At 47.0% G+C, this 20789-nt stretch overlaps 1 protein-coding gene across 5 annotated transcripts in view; it reads right to left on the reverse strand.

Moving 5' to 3' along the window:
- Nucleotides 1-9249: 9249 nt before the first annotated feature.
- Nucleotides 9250-20789, reverse strand: part of GNPAT (glyceronephosphate O-acyltransferase) — a 33749-nt gene continuing 22209 nt past the window's right edge. For all 5 annotated transcript variants that reach the window (XM_025850698.2, XM_025850823.2, XM_025850825.2 and 2 more), the window contains 8 exons: nt 19312-19535; nt 15661-15903; nt 14207-14286; nt 13206-13346; nt 12002-12101; nt 11825-11918; nt 10841-10902; nt 9250-9558 (listed from right to left, as the gene is read on the reverse strand). In XM_025850698.2, coding sequence (XP_025706483.1) covers nt 9515-9558; nt 10841-10902; nt 11825-11918; nt 12002-12101; nt 13206-13346; nt 14207-14286; nt 15661-15903; nt 19312-19535 — 988 coding nt within the window. In that variant the 3' untranslated portion in view covers nt 9250-9514. The remainder of the gene's footprint in view (nt 9559-10840; nt 10903-11824; nt 11919-12001; nt 12102-13205; nt 13347-14206; nt 14287-15660; nt 15904-19311; nt 19536-20789) is intronic.

The raw sequence follows: 20789 nt of genomic DNA on the forward strand, positions 1-20789 counted from the left end.
GGCAGTCTGCTAGGAGAAAAGACTCAATCTTTCACCCGGATGATAAAATTCTCCCAAGCCTCAAATATTCCTTTGTGTGCAAAGTTTAGCACTCAAACAAAAATAAGGGGCTCAATGAGGAAAAGAGACCATTTGATTAGGACCCAAGAGAAACCATACATAGCAGAAACAGGCCAACAGAAGACCCACACAGACGAGCTGTCAGGCACAAGACTAATACGTTCACAGGAATAAACACAACATTGAGTTTCTCAGAGAACTGGGCGCTAAAAACAACTAACACAAAAATAATGAAATGGCATGCCCAGAGCTGTAAAACTCAAGAACGGTAATTGAAAACTCCATAGAGGGGTTTACAAGTAAATCAGACGCAGCATGAATGACCTGGAAGGTAGGTTGGAAGAAAAGTCTCCAGACTAAAACAGAGAAATGGAAGGCAAGCGATTAGAACCTCAGAAGGAAAGCATTGTTCTCCTATTTTCGTCTTTATTTTTTCCTTTTACCCGAATGTGTGGGAAATTACTTCATCTTCCAAACTCCTACTGAATTTTTCATTCCATATCTGCTTCCACATTTTTTTAAAGATTTTATTTATTTATTTGTTTATTTATTTATTTATTTATTTATTTGAGAGAGCGAGAATGAGAAAGAGAGAGAGAGAGAGCACATGAGAGGAGGAAGGGTCAGAGGGAGAAGCAGACTCCCTGCTGAGCAGGGAGCCTGATGCGGGACTCGATCCCGAGACTCAGATCATGACCTGAGCTGAAGGCAGTTGCTTAACCCACTAAGCCACCCAGGTGCCCCTGCTTCCACATTTTTAATTTCCAAAAGTTCCCTTTGTGTGTGACTGTCCCCTTTTGCTAGAGCATCTTCTATCGCACTGAGGATATTCAGAATATCTGGTTTTGTTGCTGCTTCGTGTTGAAGCTTTGTTCTGCCCTGTGCATTTTCTGCTTTACTTCATCCCTCTCGTGAAAGAGGTACTACTTACTTGCCACTCCTGTTTACAGTTTGGGAACCAAAAAACTGACAAGAATCTCTGAGCACATGGGTGGGGTCTTGCCACCCCTGGGCTTCCAGTGTGAGATGATCTGGGGACCCCAGTGTGTCACAGCTTCCCCTGGCACCCCTTTGTCAGATTGCCCATAGACTTCTCCAGTCTCTTGCCTTGAGGTGTGGTTGACAGCACTCTGGGAGCTGAGGAGACACCTCGTCCTTGTTCTCAGGTACCACTTCGTCGGAGGAAAAGACCTCCCAGTGGTGGGCGCCTGGGTGGCTCAGTTGGTTAAGCCACTGCCTTCGGCTCAGGTCATGATCCCGGAGTCCCGGGATCGAGTCCCGCATCGGACTCCCCCTTCTCTGTGGGAAGCCTGCTTCTCCCTCTGCCTCTGCCTGCGACTCCTCCTGCTTGTGCTCACTCTCTCTCTCTCTCTCTCTCTATGTCAAATAAATAAATAAAATATTAAAAAAAAAAAAAAGACCTCCCAGTGGTCACAGAGGCGGACACAGGCAGGCCCGGCTTTGAGGAGTAGGAGACAAGATGGGATCTAATTGCTTCATAAGTAGCTTTTATCCCAATCTCCTGAAAGGACTCACCATCGAATGAGAAGAGGGTTCACGAATGTACATACATGATTGTAATGACCTGTCATATGGATTTCAAATAATAATGGAAGCCCAGAAGAAGTTCCATATCTGAAGAATGGGGCGGGGAAGTTTCCAGGGGAAAAGAAAACAGATTCTGGAAAGGTGACGAGAGAGTTTGTTTGGGCTCTGCATGTGAGCCGCCTGGGCACTAGCGAGAGCGTGAAACACGGGGACTTCCAACTAACTCTCCAGGTGTGGTCTGCTGTGATCTCCAAGCTTGCCTTAAGGAACTGATGAGTGATGTGATGAGCACTGGATGTTATACGCAACTGATAAATTAGTGAACACTAGACCTGAAGCCAATGAGGTACTATATGTTGGCTAGTTGAATTTAACTTAAAATAAAAATTTTACAAAATGAAAAAAGGAACTGATGAGTCATTCTACCTCTGGGACCAGAAAGCTGGACAAACCGCTTTGCGTCTTTGTCAAACTGAAAGTCAGAAAACTCATTTTTCATTCCCAGCTAACACAGCTGAGGCAGGCTCACACTTTCTAAGAAAAGTTCATTTTCATGTGTTAGTGATTTGTGGGGTTGTTTCCTTTTTGCTCTCTGTAGTCAGCGGCCCAGTTTCCAAAGAAAGCATGTTTCAAACCCTCAGAGACGACACAGAAGCAGCACGTTATGGACCCCACAATCCATTTTTCCCTCTGAGATGATTGGGATCTTTCCTCTCCGCTTCCTCTTATTTCATGGTCAATAACTTCTAATAGGTTTCTCATTTCCTGACTCCCGGAAGCTGTTCTCCATCTGGTTTTGTTCCAGACAGTGCAGAAGATGCTAATTCAAGCCTCCCGAACCAACCTGCCATGGAAGCACAGTTTGGTCTCAGGGATGTGCCTGTTCAATAGCTGTTTGTAGATCAATATAAGCCGGGCCTTGGGGGCCCCCAGTGGCCTTCTAGACTGGTTCCAACCATGCTGGTGCGGTCTCTGATAGTACAATCAGGCAAAACATTTCCCCCCACAGGCAAACTGGTTTTACAGAAGGTTACCTGTTAAAAGTCACAACAAAAATGAAAAACAAAACAAAACAAAACATTCAGAAGGCCCATTCTTTCACGAAGAGGTAACGTGCATGCTTTTAATTACTAACCATTTGTTTTCTCAATGTAGACGACTGAGAGAAATCTGACAGAAGCAGTGCAGGCTGGATACTTGTGAGCTGAAAGGCGACAAATGAATGGTTGACTTCACTGACTTAGGAGATCTAAACCCTTAACTTGCCAGAGATGAAGCCGACTGACGTGTGCCAGAGAACACGAACAAGGCTCAGGACGTGGGGGGGGGGGGCAGAGGCGGGGCATGAGGAAGAGGTCTGCTCTTGGGAGTTTGTGAGAGAGCATCAGAGCCCCAGGGAGCCTGCCCACCTCGCCCACCCTCGGAGGGGGGAGCAGGGAGCTGCTCCTCTGCCTCTAGAGGAGAGATGTTCTCTCTGAAGAGGTTAAACCAAAGTGACTCTAGTCTTAGACTCACTGAGCACAGTTGGGTCTAGGTGTTGTGAAAGCGTATTTGCTGGATGAGACCCTCAGCACCCCCAACCCCCCGCATGCTGGCAGCGACTTGCAGGACATGGAACGATTCCTCTCTGGAGAAACTGCCTGGCCAAAGAGGAGAAGACCAAAATCTACTGACGTTTTGGATCTCTCAACAAAACCGCCAGGATTCTGTCCTAATACCTACCTGTGCAGCCCACTCTGGGAAGCCCGCCCCCGCAGAGAGAGCTGCCCATCAGCTCCGTGGTGTCTCACTGCTAAGTGTGAGTGGGTAGGCAAAGGTCACTGGGTATCTGGGGGAAATCTCAGACATGAAAGGCAAAAACAAAGCAAAACAGTGGCAGAGATAGAACTGCAAGAGACAAAGAAAATGTCCACAATACCATAAATGTTATCCAAGAGATTAAGAGGATATCGTATCCATGAGACAAAGACAGGGGGTTAGAAAATTAGAAGCCAGGAGGTCCTAACATAAAATAATATGAATTTTAGCAATAAAGAGTCGAGAAAACAGAAGGGAGCCAGTTATAAAAGAAATAATACAAGAAAATTCCTGAAGAACACACATCTATTAAAAAGGTCCACTGAAGGCTCAGAATAAAGGATTTAAAGATTTTATTTATTTATTAGAGAGAGAGAGAGCAAGTGGGGAGGGGAAGGATGAGGAGAGAGGGAGAGAGAATCTCAAGCAGACTCCTCACTGAGCACGGAGCCTGATGTGGGGCTCAGTCTCATGGGCCTGAGATCGTGACCTGAGCCAAAATCAAGAGTCAGACGCTTAACCACCTGAGCCACCCAGGCGCCCCCAGAAAAAAGGATTTAAAAACACAGACAACAAACCAACAAAATGAAAAGGCAACCTATTGAATAGGAGAAAATATTTGCAAATCATGTATCTGATAAGGGGATGCTATCCAAAATATATGAAGAACCCACACAACTCAATAGCAAAAAAACAATCCAATTAAAAAATGATCAGGGGATTGGAACAGACATTTCTCCAAAGAGGCCATCCAGATGGCCAACGAGTACATGAAAAGATGCTCACCATCACTCATCATCAGGGAAAAGCAAGTTAAAAACCACAGTGAGAGATCACCTCACACCTATTAAAATGGCTGCTCTCAAAATCCAAGAAATAACAAGTGGTGGCGAGGATGTGGGGAAAAGGGACCCTTGTACACTGTTGGTGAGAGTGTAATTGGTGCAGACACTGTGGAAGACAGTATGGAGGTTCCTCAAAATATTAAAAATAGAGCTACCCTACGACCCAGTAATTCCACTTATGGGGATTTATCTGAAGGAAATGAAAACAGTAACTTGAAAAGACATCCGGACCCCCATGTTCACTGCAGCATAATTTACAATGGCCAAGACATGGAAGCAACCTAAGTGTCCATTCATGAATGGATAAAAAAGTTGTGGTACATACACACATGATATATTATTCAGCCATTAAAAAGAAGGAAACCCTGCCATTTGCAACAGCATGGATAGAACTTGAGGGCATTATGCTAAATGAAATAAGGCAAACAGAAAAAGATAAATACTCTATGATCTCATTAATAGGTGGAATTGAAGAAAACAACCCCCCCCCACACACACACACAACCAAAAAAACCCAACAAAAAACCAAGCTCAGTGGATCTAGAGAAGAGATTGGTGGTTGTCTGGAGAGGGCTTGGCAATGGGTGAAATGGCTGAAAGCCGTCAAAAGGTGTACATTTCCAGTTACAAAGTGAATGTTGTGAAGATGTAATACACAGCATGGTAACTATAGTTAATACTGCATTGCATATTTTAAAGTAGACAAATTAGATCTTGAAAGTTCTCATCCCAAGAAAAAAAATTTTTGTAACTGTATGGTGACAGATTAACTAGACTTCCTGTGGTGATCATTTTGCAATATATACAGATATCAGATCATTATGTTGTACACCTGAAACTAATATAATGTTATGTCAGTTATCTCTTACTTCAAAAGAAAGGGGAGGAGGGAGAGAAAGACAGAAGAGAAAACCAGGAAGATCCAGAATGAGGACTCCAGCCGACATTGCTGGATTTGAAGGAGCCCCGAGCCAAGGAAGGAGGGCGGCGTCTAGGAGCTGGGAAGGGCAAGGAAACAGATTCTCCCACTCGAGCCTCCTGATCAAGCTGACACCTTGATTTTAGCCCAGTGAGATTCCTTTCAGACTTCTGACCTCATCTACTCTAAGATCGTACATTTGTTGAAGCCACAGAAAACAAAACATAAAACACTGACAACAAACACATCACCTGGAATTTCAGAAACTATAGAAAAGAGATCCTAAAGACTTTCTGAGAAGGCCTATAAATAGGTTGTGTTCAGGAATCAGAACGCTCTTTTGACTTAAGAAGAATAACTTTAGAAACTAGAAGACAAGGGAGAGATGCTTTTCGAAATTCTCAGGGAAGGGCGCCTGGGTGGCTCAGTTGGTTAAGCGACTGCCTTCGACTCAGGTCATGATCCTGGAGTCCCGGGATCGAGTCCCGCATCGGGCTCCCTGCTCAGTGGGGCGTCTGCTTCTTCCTCTGACCCTCTTCCCTCTCGTGCTCTCTATCTCTCATTCTCTCTCTCGAATAAATAAATAAAATCTTAAAAAAATAAAATAAAAGTGATCTATCAATCTGTTTAAAAAAAAAAAGAAATTCTCAGGGAAAATGATTTCTAACCTAGAATTCACCCAGCTAAATCATCAGGCCACTATGGGTGGAAAGAAGACATTTTTACACAGGTGAGGTCTAAAGCATTATTCTCTCTTACAGTGGAAGACAGGACTTCACTAGAATTGATAAACAATTGATAAAATTGAAAAAGGAAGAAATGGGACCCAAAGAGGGGAATCCAACACAGAAAAGTGAAGGGAATTGCCAAGAGGACAGTGATGGGAAATCCCCAGTTGACAGCTGTGTAGCAGGCCCAGAGTGGGTTCTAGAAAAAAAAGACACTTGAATCTATTGATGGGAGATTTGTACTTTCTGTCAGAGTTGGTAATTTTAACTTAGGAAAACAAGTAAAGCTATGAACAAAGTCAAACCAGGCATCAATATCTATTTTCTACCCCAAATTGAATGTTCCCGTTCTATTGGTGGAAGTAGAGATGTAGGGAAAAGTTGTGATTTCTACCATGGCACAGCCAAACTTGGGATATGGCAGGTATCTGGGTGACATACTGAGCTATGCACGGCAGCATAATGCTGTTGCGCTGAGCAGCGGGGCTGAGGCAGGCTCTCAAGGTTATAGGTCAAGGACACAAGCACCTAGGGCCACAGGAACCCACTAGAGAGCACCCAATCTCGCCTTCTCTTAGAGGCCAACTAGGGTTTGTCCCTGTCAGTCGTAGTAGTAACGGATGATGCTTATTGCCCAAGACGGTTTCAAATATTTTACCGACATTCCTATTTTTCTTTTCTTTTCTACGTAAGCTTTATGCCCAACATGGGGCTTGAACTCAGGACCCTGAGATCAAGAGTCGCCTGCTGTACGGACTGAGCCAGCCACGTGCCCTTGGCATTCCTATTTCTCACAGCCCAAGAGGGATTATCAGCATCCTTATTGTATGATAAGGAGCCTGAGGCTTTTGAGTATAAATAAATCACACAAGAACACAGGGCAGAGCTGGATTTCAAACCCAGTTGGACCGGAGGCCTTGCATTTTTAGCTGCTACATTATCCTGTTTGGACAGGAGACTTTCTTGGAAAGCCACCTGCGACAGGCCTTTTTACTTCAAGGCAGTGGTGGCTTCAGAATTTCTAGACGGGCGGGAGTGGACGGGCGGAGGGACACCTGTGTGGTTTAAAAGTGGCCGTGCGCAGGGGCATGCGTGGGGGTACAGGATGGGGTGCAGGCACGGGGGAGGGCACAGGATACGTGCTTTGAAAGTGCATTAGCACAGGAAGCATGCTGTCCTCTAAGACGCTAGGTTTCCTTGAGTTACTTGAGACGGTTAGAAGAGACGGGTCCATTCCTCACAGCAGCCTCTGTTCCACAGCCTCATTCGGGTTTGCTGCACCCCGCCTTCCTGCCCCTCTACTTTGCTGGCTTTGATGTCAGAGCCGGCCAGGAGAGAAGCTGACAGGCACGGGCACCCAGAACTCTAGGCTTTGCCCCCAGATTTGAAGTGTATTCAATGTAAACAAGTCATCTGACCCCGCCTTCAACCTTTATACGCATAGTGTGAATGTCGCGGAGAAAACCGAATAAGCGAAATTGGGTGTATGGCGACTCTGTCGAAGGCACACCTACTCAGCAAGGCCTGGCCCGGGGCCCAGGCTCGCGGCTGCCCTGGGCTCACGCGCTCTCCCTGCGCGGCGGCAGCTTCGTGCCCCTGCCTGGCTGGCTGGCGTGCCGCGAACTCCTTTGCCGGGGACTCCTCCACTCTTCGTATCAACACGCGCGGATCTCGGGCTTCCCACACAAGCAGAGCCGCACGGAGGCCCCCGCGGCACCGGTGCACGGGCTAGCGCCGCGGCGCTCCACGATCTACGCGAGCAGCGGAAACAGCCTGGCCTCTGCGAAACCACTGCACGTTCCGCGCATCTGGACACAGCGAGTCCTGGCACCACACGCCGAAACTTCCCAACATTTTCCGCGGCACTTATATTCCAGTCCGAAGGTTTTCCGGGAGTCCCTCAGCCGCCGGCCGTGTTGACCCTGTTGCTATGGACTGACTTGTGGCCCCCCAAATTCTCATCTTGAAGCCCTAGCCACCCTCCCCCAGCATCACTGCGGAGATGGAGCCTCTGGGGAGCAATTGGGGCTACGTGGAGTAAAGAGGCAGGGCCGCTGTGGGAGCTCACAGCAAGATGGCGGCCTCCTACAAGCCCGGAGAGAGGCCTGAGAATGAACCCTACCCCGTTGGCACCTTGATCTGGGGACTTGTAGCCTCCGGAACTGTGAGGAAAGAAACTTCTGCTGTGTAAGCCACCCTTGTCTGGTATTTAGTTATGGCGGCCCAAGCGGACTACTACCCCTGCCTTTCTTTTTAATTTCATTGCCACGACTCTTGCTTCAGCCATGCTGGCCTTTCACGTACTCCAGAACCAGCCCCAGGACATTGTGTTCTCTATTCTCTCAGCACACCTTGCCCCCTGACCCCCACTCTCACGCTTTGAGGGCTGGCACCTACTCATCTTAATGCTCGACTTACATATCACTTCCAGAGGTGGCTGTCTGTCACAATTTTTGGTGTTCACCCATCTTATTTCAAACTTTTCTTCCGAAAATTTTTTAAGGTTTATTTTCATTTTTTTAAAAGATTATTTATTTGAGAGAGTGAGCAAGCACAAGCAGGGGGGAAGGGCGGAGGAGAAGGACAAGCAGAATCCCTGCTGAGTGGGGAGCCCAATGCTGGACTGGATCCCAGGACCCTGGGATCATGACCTGAGCCAAAGGCAGACGCTTAACTGACTGAGCCACGCAGGCGCCCTGACAGTTTATCTAAAGTAATCTCTACACCCAACGTGGGGCTTGAACTCAGGACAGCAAGATCGAGAGTCACATGCTCTACTGACTGAGCCAGCCAGACTCCCCCTCTTCTCCCGACTTCTTAGGCCCATTTTTTTTCCTTAAGCCTATCACTTCTCTTTGTTGCACGTACTTTCTCTAAAGCACTTGTAGTGATCAGGCCCTTGGGTGGCAAACTTTTACATAAGCTAGCTAAGTTATTACACAACTCTGCCAAACTTTTACTTGTTTGAGGCCACTGGATGGAAGGACAGCCACGAGAACTGGAGGTGTGCCCTCACAGTGGTTTGCTTCTGACAGCCACGCCTTCAGTGTCCATGTCACACTGTCATTCATGAATCAGCATAAAAGTTTAATACGTGTGATAGTAAGTTGACAAGTCTTAGTGAAATAGGGCTGGGCTGGGGCGCCTGGGTGGCTCCGTCGTTAAGCGTCTGCCTGTGGCTCAGGTCATGATCCCGGGGTCCTGGGGTCGAGCCCCGCGTCGGGCTCCCTGCTCGGCGGGAAGCCCGCTTCTCCCTCTCCCTCTGCCCCTGCTTGTGTTCCCTCTCTTGCTGGGTCTCTCTGTCAAATAAGTAAAATCTTAAAAGAAAAAAAAAAAGGAAATAGGACTGGGCTTTGTTTTCCCAAACATGTTTCCAAAAGACCGTTTTATTTTAAAACACACACAGAGTTGGACACAAAAGCCTCTGTAACCGTCATGGTGGAGAGGGTTACACCGACTGCACACACTGGTCACCTCCTCTCTGCCGAGCCCACGGCTCTCCTGTCGTACGAAGCACGAGCAGGTGGCTCTCTTCCTTCGTGGCCCTGTTTGTTGGAGTAAGAGTCCTTGGATGACAGCCATTATGTGACCAAATTTCCTGTAACTGTTTGACAATATTAAAGTTTTGCAGTCGCTGGCTTTCCTACTGGTGTCTTACAACCTAAGAGAAAAAAAGACAGCCCATGAGATGACCTTGAGTCATTTCCGCATACAGTTGTTTAAGCCTTGTGTGGTTTCACAGGCTGACAGAGCACTGGTGGAGATACCTGCCCCTCCGCAGGGGAAGCAGCAGCGGCCCCCACCCCCTGCACCCCTTACGGCCCAGGGCAGAGCCAGGATCAGAACCCAGTCTGCTTTCGGGACTTCTAGTCCAGTATGTTCTAGTACGTTCATACCCATGTTATATTTGCCACCCGCGATTAAGAAATCAATTCCATCATCCTCACAGAATGAGGGTTTTAGGGGTTGTTTCAGCTATACGCCCCTCTTACCAAACTCAAAATCGAGTTTCAATGGTACATATTCTAAGATTTCAGACAGAAGACTGGGATTTCAACCTTCATATTTTCTTCAACAAGAAACTAGTATTCCACCTTGCCTACTGATGTCAACCATTCCTTTGCCTTCTACCCTTTTACTTCAACCATTCTCCTTTACCATATGGTTTCCCCTCATCCCACCAGATATCTACCTGAAGCTCTTCCATGCAGGTTTGACAAATGTACTGAATTAGGGTTAGGTACAAGAATATCCACTCAACAATGTAGTGCTTATTCAATATCATCAGCAGATAACTATTTTGTTTTTCAAACACTGACCCCCTCCCCTTCTAAAACCACCCCGTTGTTCCTGAGAAATATTCGCTACTTCCTCTGCCCCCTTAGATCTCTTTCCCTATATCCACACTCTTGACTCTCTCTTCATACTGCAACAAATGACCTGCCTTTCTGGGCTGGACTATCTGTTGATAAGCAGATGGTGTCTGGAGAAGAGTAAGGGTTGGATTATTCTCCCAAGGAATGCTATCACCCCCAATTCTGAGTTCAGAAAGTCTATATGCTGTGAACACTGATCCCAACCCTTTGCCAGGGATCCAACGGTAGAGAGGAAGAGAATAAATCCGAGGACTCAGATAAGAGGTATTTTCTCCATGTCCACCAAGACTGGATGTGAAGGGTCCAGATCTCAGACCCTAATTAGTTATGCTAGACGCTGGTAATTATGTTGTAGAAGACTGACCATGTTCTGCTTGTTGTGTTTTCTCTGCACTTTCTCCTTATTGTCCTTGAGAAAAACCTAGATAATATAAATAGTTCTGTTTATATTAAAACTCTGTTGTTCGTTTTGATAAAGTATTTGGTGCCATAGTATGCTTTCTTGTTTTACTGTATGGTGATAAATACAACGTGAAAACCCATCATGTGTCACTGAACTGTACTTACCAAGCATTTCTTCTAATTTTGTCATGGCAGGTTCATTCACATTAAATACACTGTCACTATTTCTAGGAAAAAAAAGCAAAAAGTTCTTATTACGTAAACTTGGGTAAGGGAAGTCAAGGTTCATTATTTATACAGTAAGACCACTTTTTTTCTTTTTTTTAAAAGATTTTATTTATTTGACAGAAAGAGGGATAGAGAGAGAGAGAGGGCACAAGCAGGCAGAGCGGCAGAGGCAGAGGGAGAAGCAGGCTCCCCACTGAGCAGGGAGTCCCGATGCGGGACTCGATCCCAGGACCCCGAGATCATGACCTGAGCCGAAGGCAGACGCTTCACCGACGGAGCCACCCAGGCGTCCCAAGACTACTTTTCTTTTCAAGTTTGTTTGTTTATTTATTTATTTTTGCAATCTCGAGTTGCAGGTTCTACCAACTGAGCCAGCCAGGTGCTCTAAGACTACTTCTCGATAATGTTCGTCAAGGCCAAGTCTTTAAGTAGTTGACAAGCCCGTTGCTCCTGCCCTACTTGCTGGCTTCATGCTTCATCCTTCTGATGACATGAGAGACATACTACAAGACTCCCCGTGAAGCCTGGTCACTCTTACATTCATTCACTCAGAAGAGGAAACAGCTATCTGCACATACACATATGTGTGTCTTTATGTATTATACGTGTATGTTTGTGTGTATATATAAGTGCGCGCACACACACACTCTATTACACTCCCCCAAAATCTTTCTTATAATTCACCTATACATTTCAATATTAGGTCAAGGCCAAAATGTTAGCCTAAAATACCTTCTTTCTTTGCTTCAATACCATTTTCATTCGTAACTACGTAAAATTCGCACAGTAACTCCTGCTGACATAACTCATCAGGAGATGGATGAATGAAGCACGATATCCTGTTTCGGGGACTTTGTCTGCATTCGGTGCTCAGCAACTGTTAGCGGTCACTGCCCCTCCAGCCCCGTGCACAGTACTTACACTTTCTTCTTCTCTACCACACCCAGCCTCACAAAAGCTGCTAAGGCATTTTTCTGTACGTCGCAAGACAAGACATCGTAACACTGCGAGGTACCTACGGCACAGGGAGAAAAGAGTCAGAGGACCCCTTTTTGTTCCCAACTACAAAAAGTCACCACCCACAGAGGTATGACTAACCTTGATCAAGAAGCTGACTGGTGAATTTTCGAACTCCAGCCAAGTACTGTTTCTCAGTGAAGCAGTCTTCTTCTTCATTCAAGAGGTATTTGCAAATTATCTGATTTTAACAGAAAGGGTGAGGAGAACAAAGAGAAAAGGCAGCCAAATACACTGCAGCAGCGACTGATGCCACCTGGCCCCCCCCTTGACCGAAAGCTACATGATGTCAGAGCAGAATAAAGACTCTCCAGGGTTTGTCCAGAAAAGCTACAGAATTCTTAGGCGGTCCCTCTGGACTTTGTATCACTCACTGCTTATAATCAGAAAAAAAGTCTGAAATAGTATTGACATTTATTAAAATACATTTTCTCACTTTCACGGGTTTCAAGTTGAGTGAATTACCATCAGCTTAACAGATCGTATGCTGCTCAGGAAGAGAGGGGCCAGATTTTGTGTAACTGCTTTCTCCCTAAAAACACCTAAGAGTTTGTTAGGCCCCCAAATGCTTGATGACTTGTACCACAGAAAGGTGCTTATGGGCAGAAGGAGCATTTCTCAGATACCCACTCAGTGCTGGACTTGGCACAGGGGCTCTGTCATCGGTCAGAGCACCCCCCCGCCAGGACGTCAGTCCCGGGGGCTGCTAACCCATGCTCAGAGCCAGAGCCAGAGCCAGAGTCCTCTTCTGGCAAATATGTATGGCCCCTCTGAGGGGTTCCACTGCAGACCCCCCGTCCCTTTGAATCCTGGCACCATTCCTGCTGGGCATCTCTACCGTCCCCTCTGTTTTAACCACTTCTTAGAGCTCTGACAAACTCGGACACTTGCACTTGAACCTTTTCTTCCCCTTCCATTGGCCTTTAGTGATACATATCACTGACATGACATATCATTCCAATCTTGCATTCAGCGAGTGCCCACGATGTTTCAAACGCCGAGCTATGAGAAAAGCTGTAAGGGTACAGCATGACGGCGCTTGGGTCTAAGTGTGGTTCCGGGCATCCTGAAGCTGTTACCCTCTCGGGTCTGTAAGGGACCCCTCTAGCGGAGCAAGGTCTTCACCTGAGAGGTGAATCTTTCATCCTACTGAGCAATCTCTCTAGTTCCACCATTCACCTGGGGAAGAGGCTTGCCTTTCGGACCAGGAGCAAACACAGGGTGGGAGGTCTTAGTTATACTGGATACAGGAGGATGAAGGAGAACTTGCCAAAGAGTTACATACCTGATAACATTCCACAAAAGGTTTAAAGAGACCTATTAAAAATTCTACCACGGTATTTCCTTTCTCTGTAACTAGGATGTCCCTTGTCGTCACTTGTATTGTCTCATTTTTACAAAGCAGGTAACAGCCTTCTTCAAAGTCCTGGGAAGGGAGGGGAGAAGACAGGGAGCATCCACTAATTTAGGTTAATGGGTACACTGCTGGTCTCAGTAAACGCAGCATGTGCCCTCAGAACGAGAGAACACCAGCTAATTCCACAACCCTTCCAGAAGGTTCTGGTTGTTAGATAGCAGCCAGAGAAGCATGTGTTCCAATACTCAAAATGTTGAACCCCAAACACAGCAAACACACACAAGACTCATGAGCCTTAGAAATCATGACCCGGGTGGTGGATTTTCTCACTTTGCATAGCCACATTCCTTAAATTTACATAGGAAGTGCATATAGCAGGTCCTAAAAATATGTGGAATTATGCTTATGCTCAGAAAACTGCTGACCTCATTCTCAACGGAGTAAAACCTGGGCTCCTTGGCACAGCGTACAGAAACCTGACCACCTTCTGTCTGTCCTGGTACACCCCCTGCCCCAGCTAACCGGAGGTCCAGCTCTGGAGGCTCTATCCCTGACAAACTATCTACGCCATCAGGCAAGACCATTGCTCTCTAATCTCAAAGCAAAAGGTCCGACACGTTCCAACAAGTTCTTAACGGGAAAATGTGTACCGGTTGGTAAATTTTTAACAAAACAGTGTTGATTTATTTACAATGGCTGCACTCAAGGTTTAAAGAATGACTCTCTTCTTGCCAAATAATCCCTACTTTATTGATTAAACTTGACCAAGAATCAAAATAGAGCTCACAGAACTGTGAGTGTCCAAGAGTCTCGTTATTTCTGCTGCGTGTAGCCTTGGAGAAAGGGAAGTCACACGCGTGAATCCAAGCCTACCACGTCCAGAACTCACACTGTGAACACACTTGTGCTCTTTGGCTGTAAAGATTTACCTTTAGTGCGTTTCCCGGAAGGAAGATGAACTCATCTGAAAAAACACTGAGCAGGAAGTGAAAGCCACTGTAGACATCCTCTGGAAATAAATTAATTACATCCAATTACAACGCTGGTTTTTAAACTTTCAGGAAGTACCAAGAAGTCCACGACTCTCCAAAACGCACTTAACTCCAAAGACATATTACTCAATGCCAGGGACGAGAATTCAGGCCCCCAAAGGAAGCTATTTGGCCTTCCAAATTTTATAGTTTAGCAGTGCCAACAGCTGAATCCGAATCACAACCAGGCCTCTACCCAGTCAGTGTGCTGATGAGCGCGAGGCTACATTTCTTAAAAGCTAGGGTACCTCACGTACCCCTGCCCAGGGCTCCCTAGTGGAGAAGGAAAGGAATGAATTACTTCAACGCCTTCTCTAGTCCTACCTCCTGTTGCCTCTGCCGTATCTTTAGCACTAGGATACACCAGCACACAAAAGAAAACACTGTCTCATTCTCCAGACACAGAGGTCTCCCTTGCCCATTAACTACAGAGGTTTCTTCATTTTTCTGACACATGCTATGAACTTTCTCATTAGAAGATATACGGATGTGTGGACACGAAGTGTTGCCTCCAATTTCAGGGTGGTCCCAACACTAGAAGACCACGCATGTACCCCTTAGTTGTGAATGAACTCTGATGTAAGAAACCTCAGAACTAAGACCAACATTTGAGTGTTCTGTGTCTTGAACTAAACTGACTTCTCCAGGCCCGTTTCCTCATTCACAAATGAGGGCATGGACACAAGACGTAAGGTTCCTTCCAAGGCTAAAGGTCTAAGTCTGACTTTTCCTTAGAATTATCTGTGGAGCTTTGAAAAACAAAAACAAGAGCATCAGTGTCTGGCCCACACTCCGGACCAACTGAATCAGCACCTTTGGGGGTGGGGCTCACCCTCCAGTAACTCCAGCAGAGCTGGGGTAGAACACCCCTGACCTTGACAACAGGTTCCTGGGAACAAAACGGTGTTGTTCATTGTTCCACTCCTCACTGCCACTAGAACACGACTGACTGTGTATCTAGAAGGCACTCCTGCACTGTTGGACTGTTTACCCACCCCGCCTGGTGCTGCCAAACGAGGGAGAAAGGGCCTCAGGCCAGGAGATGGAGAGCTGTGCTCTAGGCCCAGACCCCTGCTTAGAGAATTATGTAACTTGCCAGGCCTTCCTTCCCTTATTTATAAAAGGAGAGGTTCAGGTTAATTTCTTAGGTCCCTTTCCATTCCCAAATTGGAAGCAGAGGGCCATGTGTTGGCACCAACCTAACTTCTTCAGAGTGTACAGGCCCCCTTCTTTGCTGCTGTCTGGGGTGCACACATGTGGCTGAGCATTCTAAGGCTTCAAGTGTTGCTCCCTATAGGGAGCTGAATGTCCGGGTCTCTTCCAAAGCTCAAGACCACATTCCCGTAAGTTACCTTTCCGGAACCCGGGGGTCATCTGCAGTGCCATAGCTACTAAGGAAGGGCGGACAAAAATGTTGAGCAACTGGTTCTTATAAGCCGAGCACATGAGGAGGGTGATATGCTGGAAAATAAGTCCATTGACGGCTTCGGAGTCTCCGGAGTCCATATTCAGAACCACCTGGTCTTTGACGAGGCTGGCGATGTTGGAATGCAGGAGAATGTTGGACTGGATAACTTCTTCAGCAGGTTCATTATCTACACACAGAGACAACTCACTCAGCGGATGGCACAGAAATGGTACGGGTCTCTGCTGGGTGTCTTAGGCCTGGTGTCCAGCAATGCTAGTGACTGGGCAGATTCACTTTCAGGCGCCAGGTTCTAGCTTTGGGCTCTGCCAATTGAAGTAATGATACCCTATGGGAAAGATATATTTTGTTCTGGGTTTTGTTTGTTTTTAAGTAATCTCTGTGTCCAATGTGGGGCTCAAACTGATGACCCTGAGATCTAGAGTCACACGCTCTTCCAACTGAGCCAGCCAGGCGCCCCTGTGAAACAGACTTTTATAAAGTACTATAAACTCTCTCTCTAAAGACATTTAATACGCTTTTTTTTTAATCTACCCCCAGTTTGTCAGCCATTCTGAAATACGTATCAGTTCCTGCTCTGGAAACCAACACTTCCTCAGGAACCAAGTGTATCCGAAGTATTGTTAAGAGCAAGTTGCAGGAGAAGAAAATCATACCCATGTGAATTTAACAATGTAAGACAAGAAGGCTCATGATTAAAACATGCTTCATTCACTTACACACACACACACACACACACACACACACACACACACACACAAATTCTCCTTGCTCAGAACAATTAATTCCAAGACTGCAAAAATATTGCTTTGCAACTTTGCTGGTGAACCAAAGGGCAACTCAAGAGGCACTCCCCTAGCACCAGGCTTCCCTGAGCACAGAGGGATGCTGGGGAGATTTTCTGGTTTTCCCACATCAGAGAAAACTAAACGATTGGGCCCAGGATCCTGGTAACTCACTGCAGTGACACTACACTAGCCTGTAGATAGCCAAGGAGTTACAAATACAGAAACATAATGAAGAGATGGTGATAGTTAACATTCTTGGTAAGGGAGATCATTTTACTGTTACCCTGGGCCAAAGAGCTGGCTGCCGAGGTATGTAACCAGGCGTGCTGCTCCCGCTGGGCAGCAAGGTCTGCTGATGCTTCAGGGAGGGGGCGACTGAGGGGTGTGGTTTTCCTTCTGGACTCTATCACATCCTCCTGGACTCACACGCCTTGTGTCAGCTTGCTTGAGGTAATGATGTAACCTATGATACTGTTATATACATAAAAGAACATGCTATGGCATGATAATACAGGTCTCATAAAGAGCTCTAGCTATGGGAACGATTGGGAGTATGGGATGAGCCCAGTAAAGAAGAAGAAAGGAACTGAAATTAGGAAATGTACTGAATCATCTCCACGATTCTGTTACTTAGATACCAACATGGTAACAAGTTATTCTAGTTGCTGAACAGGGACTCTTAGCCATGGACTGGCCACCTATTCATCCCACCTTGAAAAAGGAAACCACTTGGAAAGAGGTGCCTGTGTTCTCACATGCTCTCGGGGGCCAACAGGAGTTAGCACTCTACCTATTCTTTTCTCAGGGTTTTCCACCTGAATCACACTCAACATGTCCTTCGCCTCCCACGAGACCGTGAAAATACCAGGACACGTGTCTGAGTCATCTTCATTTCCCCCTTGATGACCACCGTCCTATTCGATGGCCCCTTCTGCTAGCAGTTCTGCCTAAACGCCTCGTAGCTCCTCTGTGGCTCTGTCACGGCCTCGGTGGAGGCTCGTGTCCTTCTCACTGAGGCCCAGCAGCCTTCCGGTCCGTCTCCCTGCCTCTGGTCTTCCCCCCAACCCCCCGACAGTGGCCCACCTTTAAGAATGACACGGGCTGTTTTCTACAGCTGTTTTCAGTCATGCTCCCCTGCTTAAAATCTGCTCCTACGTTAGCAATCCCTCGCCCACTCATCTTCCTGAACGGCTCTTACTTTTCCGTCAAGATGGAACCTGACATCCAAAGTCCTTCCCGGAGCAGGGGCCCTTCCCTACACAGAACTCTCAGCAACCCTCTGCAGTCTGTCTATAGCTCCTTTTTTTTTTTTTTTTTAAAGATTGTATTTATTTATTTATTTATTTGAGAGAGAGTGGGGGTGGGGGGTGGCGCCTGGGTGGCTCAGTCGGTTAAGCGTCTGCCTTCGGCTCAGGTCATGATCTCAGGGTCCCGGGATTAAGCCCCACGTCAGGCTCCCTGCTCCGCGGGGAGTCTGCTTCTTTCTCTCTCCCCCTCTCCCCCTCCCTCTTGCTTGTTCTCACTCTCTCTCAAATAAATAAATAAAATCTTAAAATAAAAAGAGAGAGAGAAAGCATGAGTAGGGGGAGCGGCAGAGGGAGAAGGACAAGCAGACTCCCCGCTGATCATGACCGGAGCTGAAGGCAGACGCTTAACCGACAACCGACTGAGCCACCCAGGTGCCCCTGTCCATAGCTCTCTGCGTTTACTTCACTGGACACCCCCCCTCCCACAAGCCAGGAGAACCTCCAGCACAGGGGCTGCAGCCTGTTCATCTTTGCATCCCTGGCAGTTACCAGCACCGACTAGACTCAAGAGGTTTAATGAGTGAACAGCAGGTAGCTGAGTATAAATGGACTCCATTTCCAACGGTGGTCTCTGCAATTTTAACTCAAAGAGAATGAAAACAACTAAAGCCAACACTTGTCATATAACATCCCAAACTCCCGGCATAGTATTTACAACTCTAATGAGGTTTTTACAAAGTTGTTATTTTCAGAGAATCGTATAAAATTCTACAAGACCAGCCCTTCAATCCTTACGATGCAGTGAGGCAAATGGATTGCGAATATAAGGTGGTTTATTTATTTTTTTATTTTTTTAAAGATTTTATTTATTTATTTGAGAGATAGAGAGACACACAGCGAGAGAGGGAACACAAGCAGGGGGAGTGGGAGAGGGAGAAGCAGGCCTCCCGCGGAGCAGGGAGCCCGATGCGGGGCTCGATCCCAGGGCCCTGGGAGCATGACCTGAGCCGAAGGCAGACGCTGAACGACTGAGCCACCCAGGCGCCCCTACAAGGTGTACTTATAAAAGTACACCCCTATAAAAGGAGGTGGGTGTACTACCCTGATCATGGTGGGCACTGAGCCGTGTACGGAACTGTCGAATAAACGCGGCACACCAGAAACAAATAGAACGTGCTATGCCAACTACATTTCGATAACAAAAATTTTGAAAAAATGAAAATAAAGAGGTGGTATGGAGGAAGGAATACGTGGAGGACAAGAATATTCATTTACTCTCCACTCCGCTGGGGGCCAAGGAGACCGTGTTCTCGTTCTCCAGATACTCAGAGTCTCACAAGAAGTGACGCGTAAACAACTACTGTCGAGTAATCACCATGCTGTACAATGTCCCAGAGTGATGGAAACAAATAAAGTTTTCTTTCTCTCTGAGCAAAGCTTTGCTCTGCATCCTGCATAGGGTTTTTCATGCTTAGGCTAGAATTCTTCCAGAGTAAGAAATAAAAAGCAAGCACTCTCATCATGTACGTCCCACATACGTACCGGGCCAAGTGAGAAAGCCCCCGAAGGCCTGGGTTAAGCCTTTGAGCCATAAAGTCTTCTCCACCAGAGCATCGAAGTCCATGGATGGCCGGTTCTGAAGCAGAACCGCAACCGTTAGGGCCCAGGGGCTCAGAACCAGGTTTTGAATCTGCAGAAGCTGCATTTTATAGGCAACTTCAGTGACAAAGGCATGCATGTCCTCTGACTGTTTCTGAGGAATATACCTACAAGGAAGAACAGAGAAGAACAAATTACAGCTCTGCTACCTACACTAATGTGAAGGGAGGGTGGGGCGTGGGAGAAGACAGACCCTTGAGAAGGCTTCTCGTACTTTCTGCCAACCAAATTCTCTCAGGTCACAGTGCAGGAACATACCTTTACTTCACTACAGCGCAGCCTGTCCAAGGGGGCAGAGTCCTGTTCTTCCCGGTTCTGGGCAAAAAACCCCCTCTGCTGCCTTACAAAGAGACCTATCACTTCCCCTGTGAAAGCAGGGGCCTCCCCCAGTAGACGGAACTACTCGGTCCTCTCAGAATCCACTGTGCTTTGAACACCTGTCTCCCAGAACACGCGTACCAGGTCACATGGTAACTGCTCGTGTCTGCGCCGGACAGGCTAGCCGGTTTGCCTGGCGGCTACACTGCCCTTCTAAGCAGCTCAAGGTCACCTGCCAAGTACTGCCACGATCCTCAGCTGACAGACTCTTCAGGCACGGATCAGCAAACTGGGAGTCAGATGGTATCAGGAGGCTGTACGGAGCAGATGAAGCAGGGACATGCACAGGACCCAAAGCAGCCACACGGTAAGGTGGCTTCACGTGAAAGCTAGGGCCGATGAGAGAACAACCGGCCAACCCGATCTGAGATCTAGAGAGGGAAAGCCTGTGGCAGCAAAAACCTAACACCGGCTTGAGAGCTAATGAAGCTGCTAGTGACGCACACAGGCGGCCGTGGGCCCACTGGCGCAATAAATTATGAATGATGTTGTAATCACGGGAAGCCTGGCTGAGCAGATGGTTTGTCTCCCTTACTTCCCCAGGTGTATTTCTCCAAATTAAGAAAACCCAAGTGTGTGTCTGTACCTGCATCCTGAAAGGACCTAATACATTTCTGTGCCCATAAAACTACAACCTTCTGGGGACGCCTGGGTGGCCCAGTGGGTGAAGCGTCTGACTCTTGGTCTCGGCTCCGGTCATGATCTCAGGGTCGTGGGATGGAGCCCCGAGTCGGGCTCTGCACTCAGCACAGAGTCTGCTTGTCCCTCTTCCTTTCCTTCCTGCCCCCACCCTCCCACTTTCTCTCTTTCTCAAATAAATAAATAAATAAAATCTTAAAAAACAAAACAAAACTGTAACCCTGAGGAGAGGGACTCAATCCCATTCATTGTTATCATATAATCCCTTCTAGGATCAAAAAGAAGACCTACCACACACTTTGGCTGACCTACCAGTAGTGCTCAGCAACTCTCCCCCACACAGA

This window comes from Callorhinus ursinus, unplaced genomic scaffold (assembly GCF_003265705.2).
Source record: "Callorhinus ursinus isolate GAN/ISIS: 27379988/994484 unplaced genomic scaffold, GSC_fseal_2.0 scaffold32, whole genome shotgun sequence".
NCBI classification, from domain to species: Eukaryota; Metazoa; Chordata; class Mammalia; order Carnivora; family Otariidae; genus Callorhinus; species Callorhinus ursinus.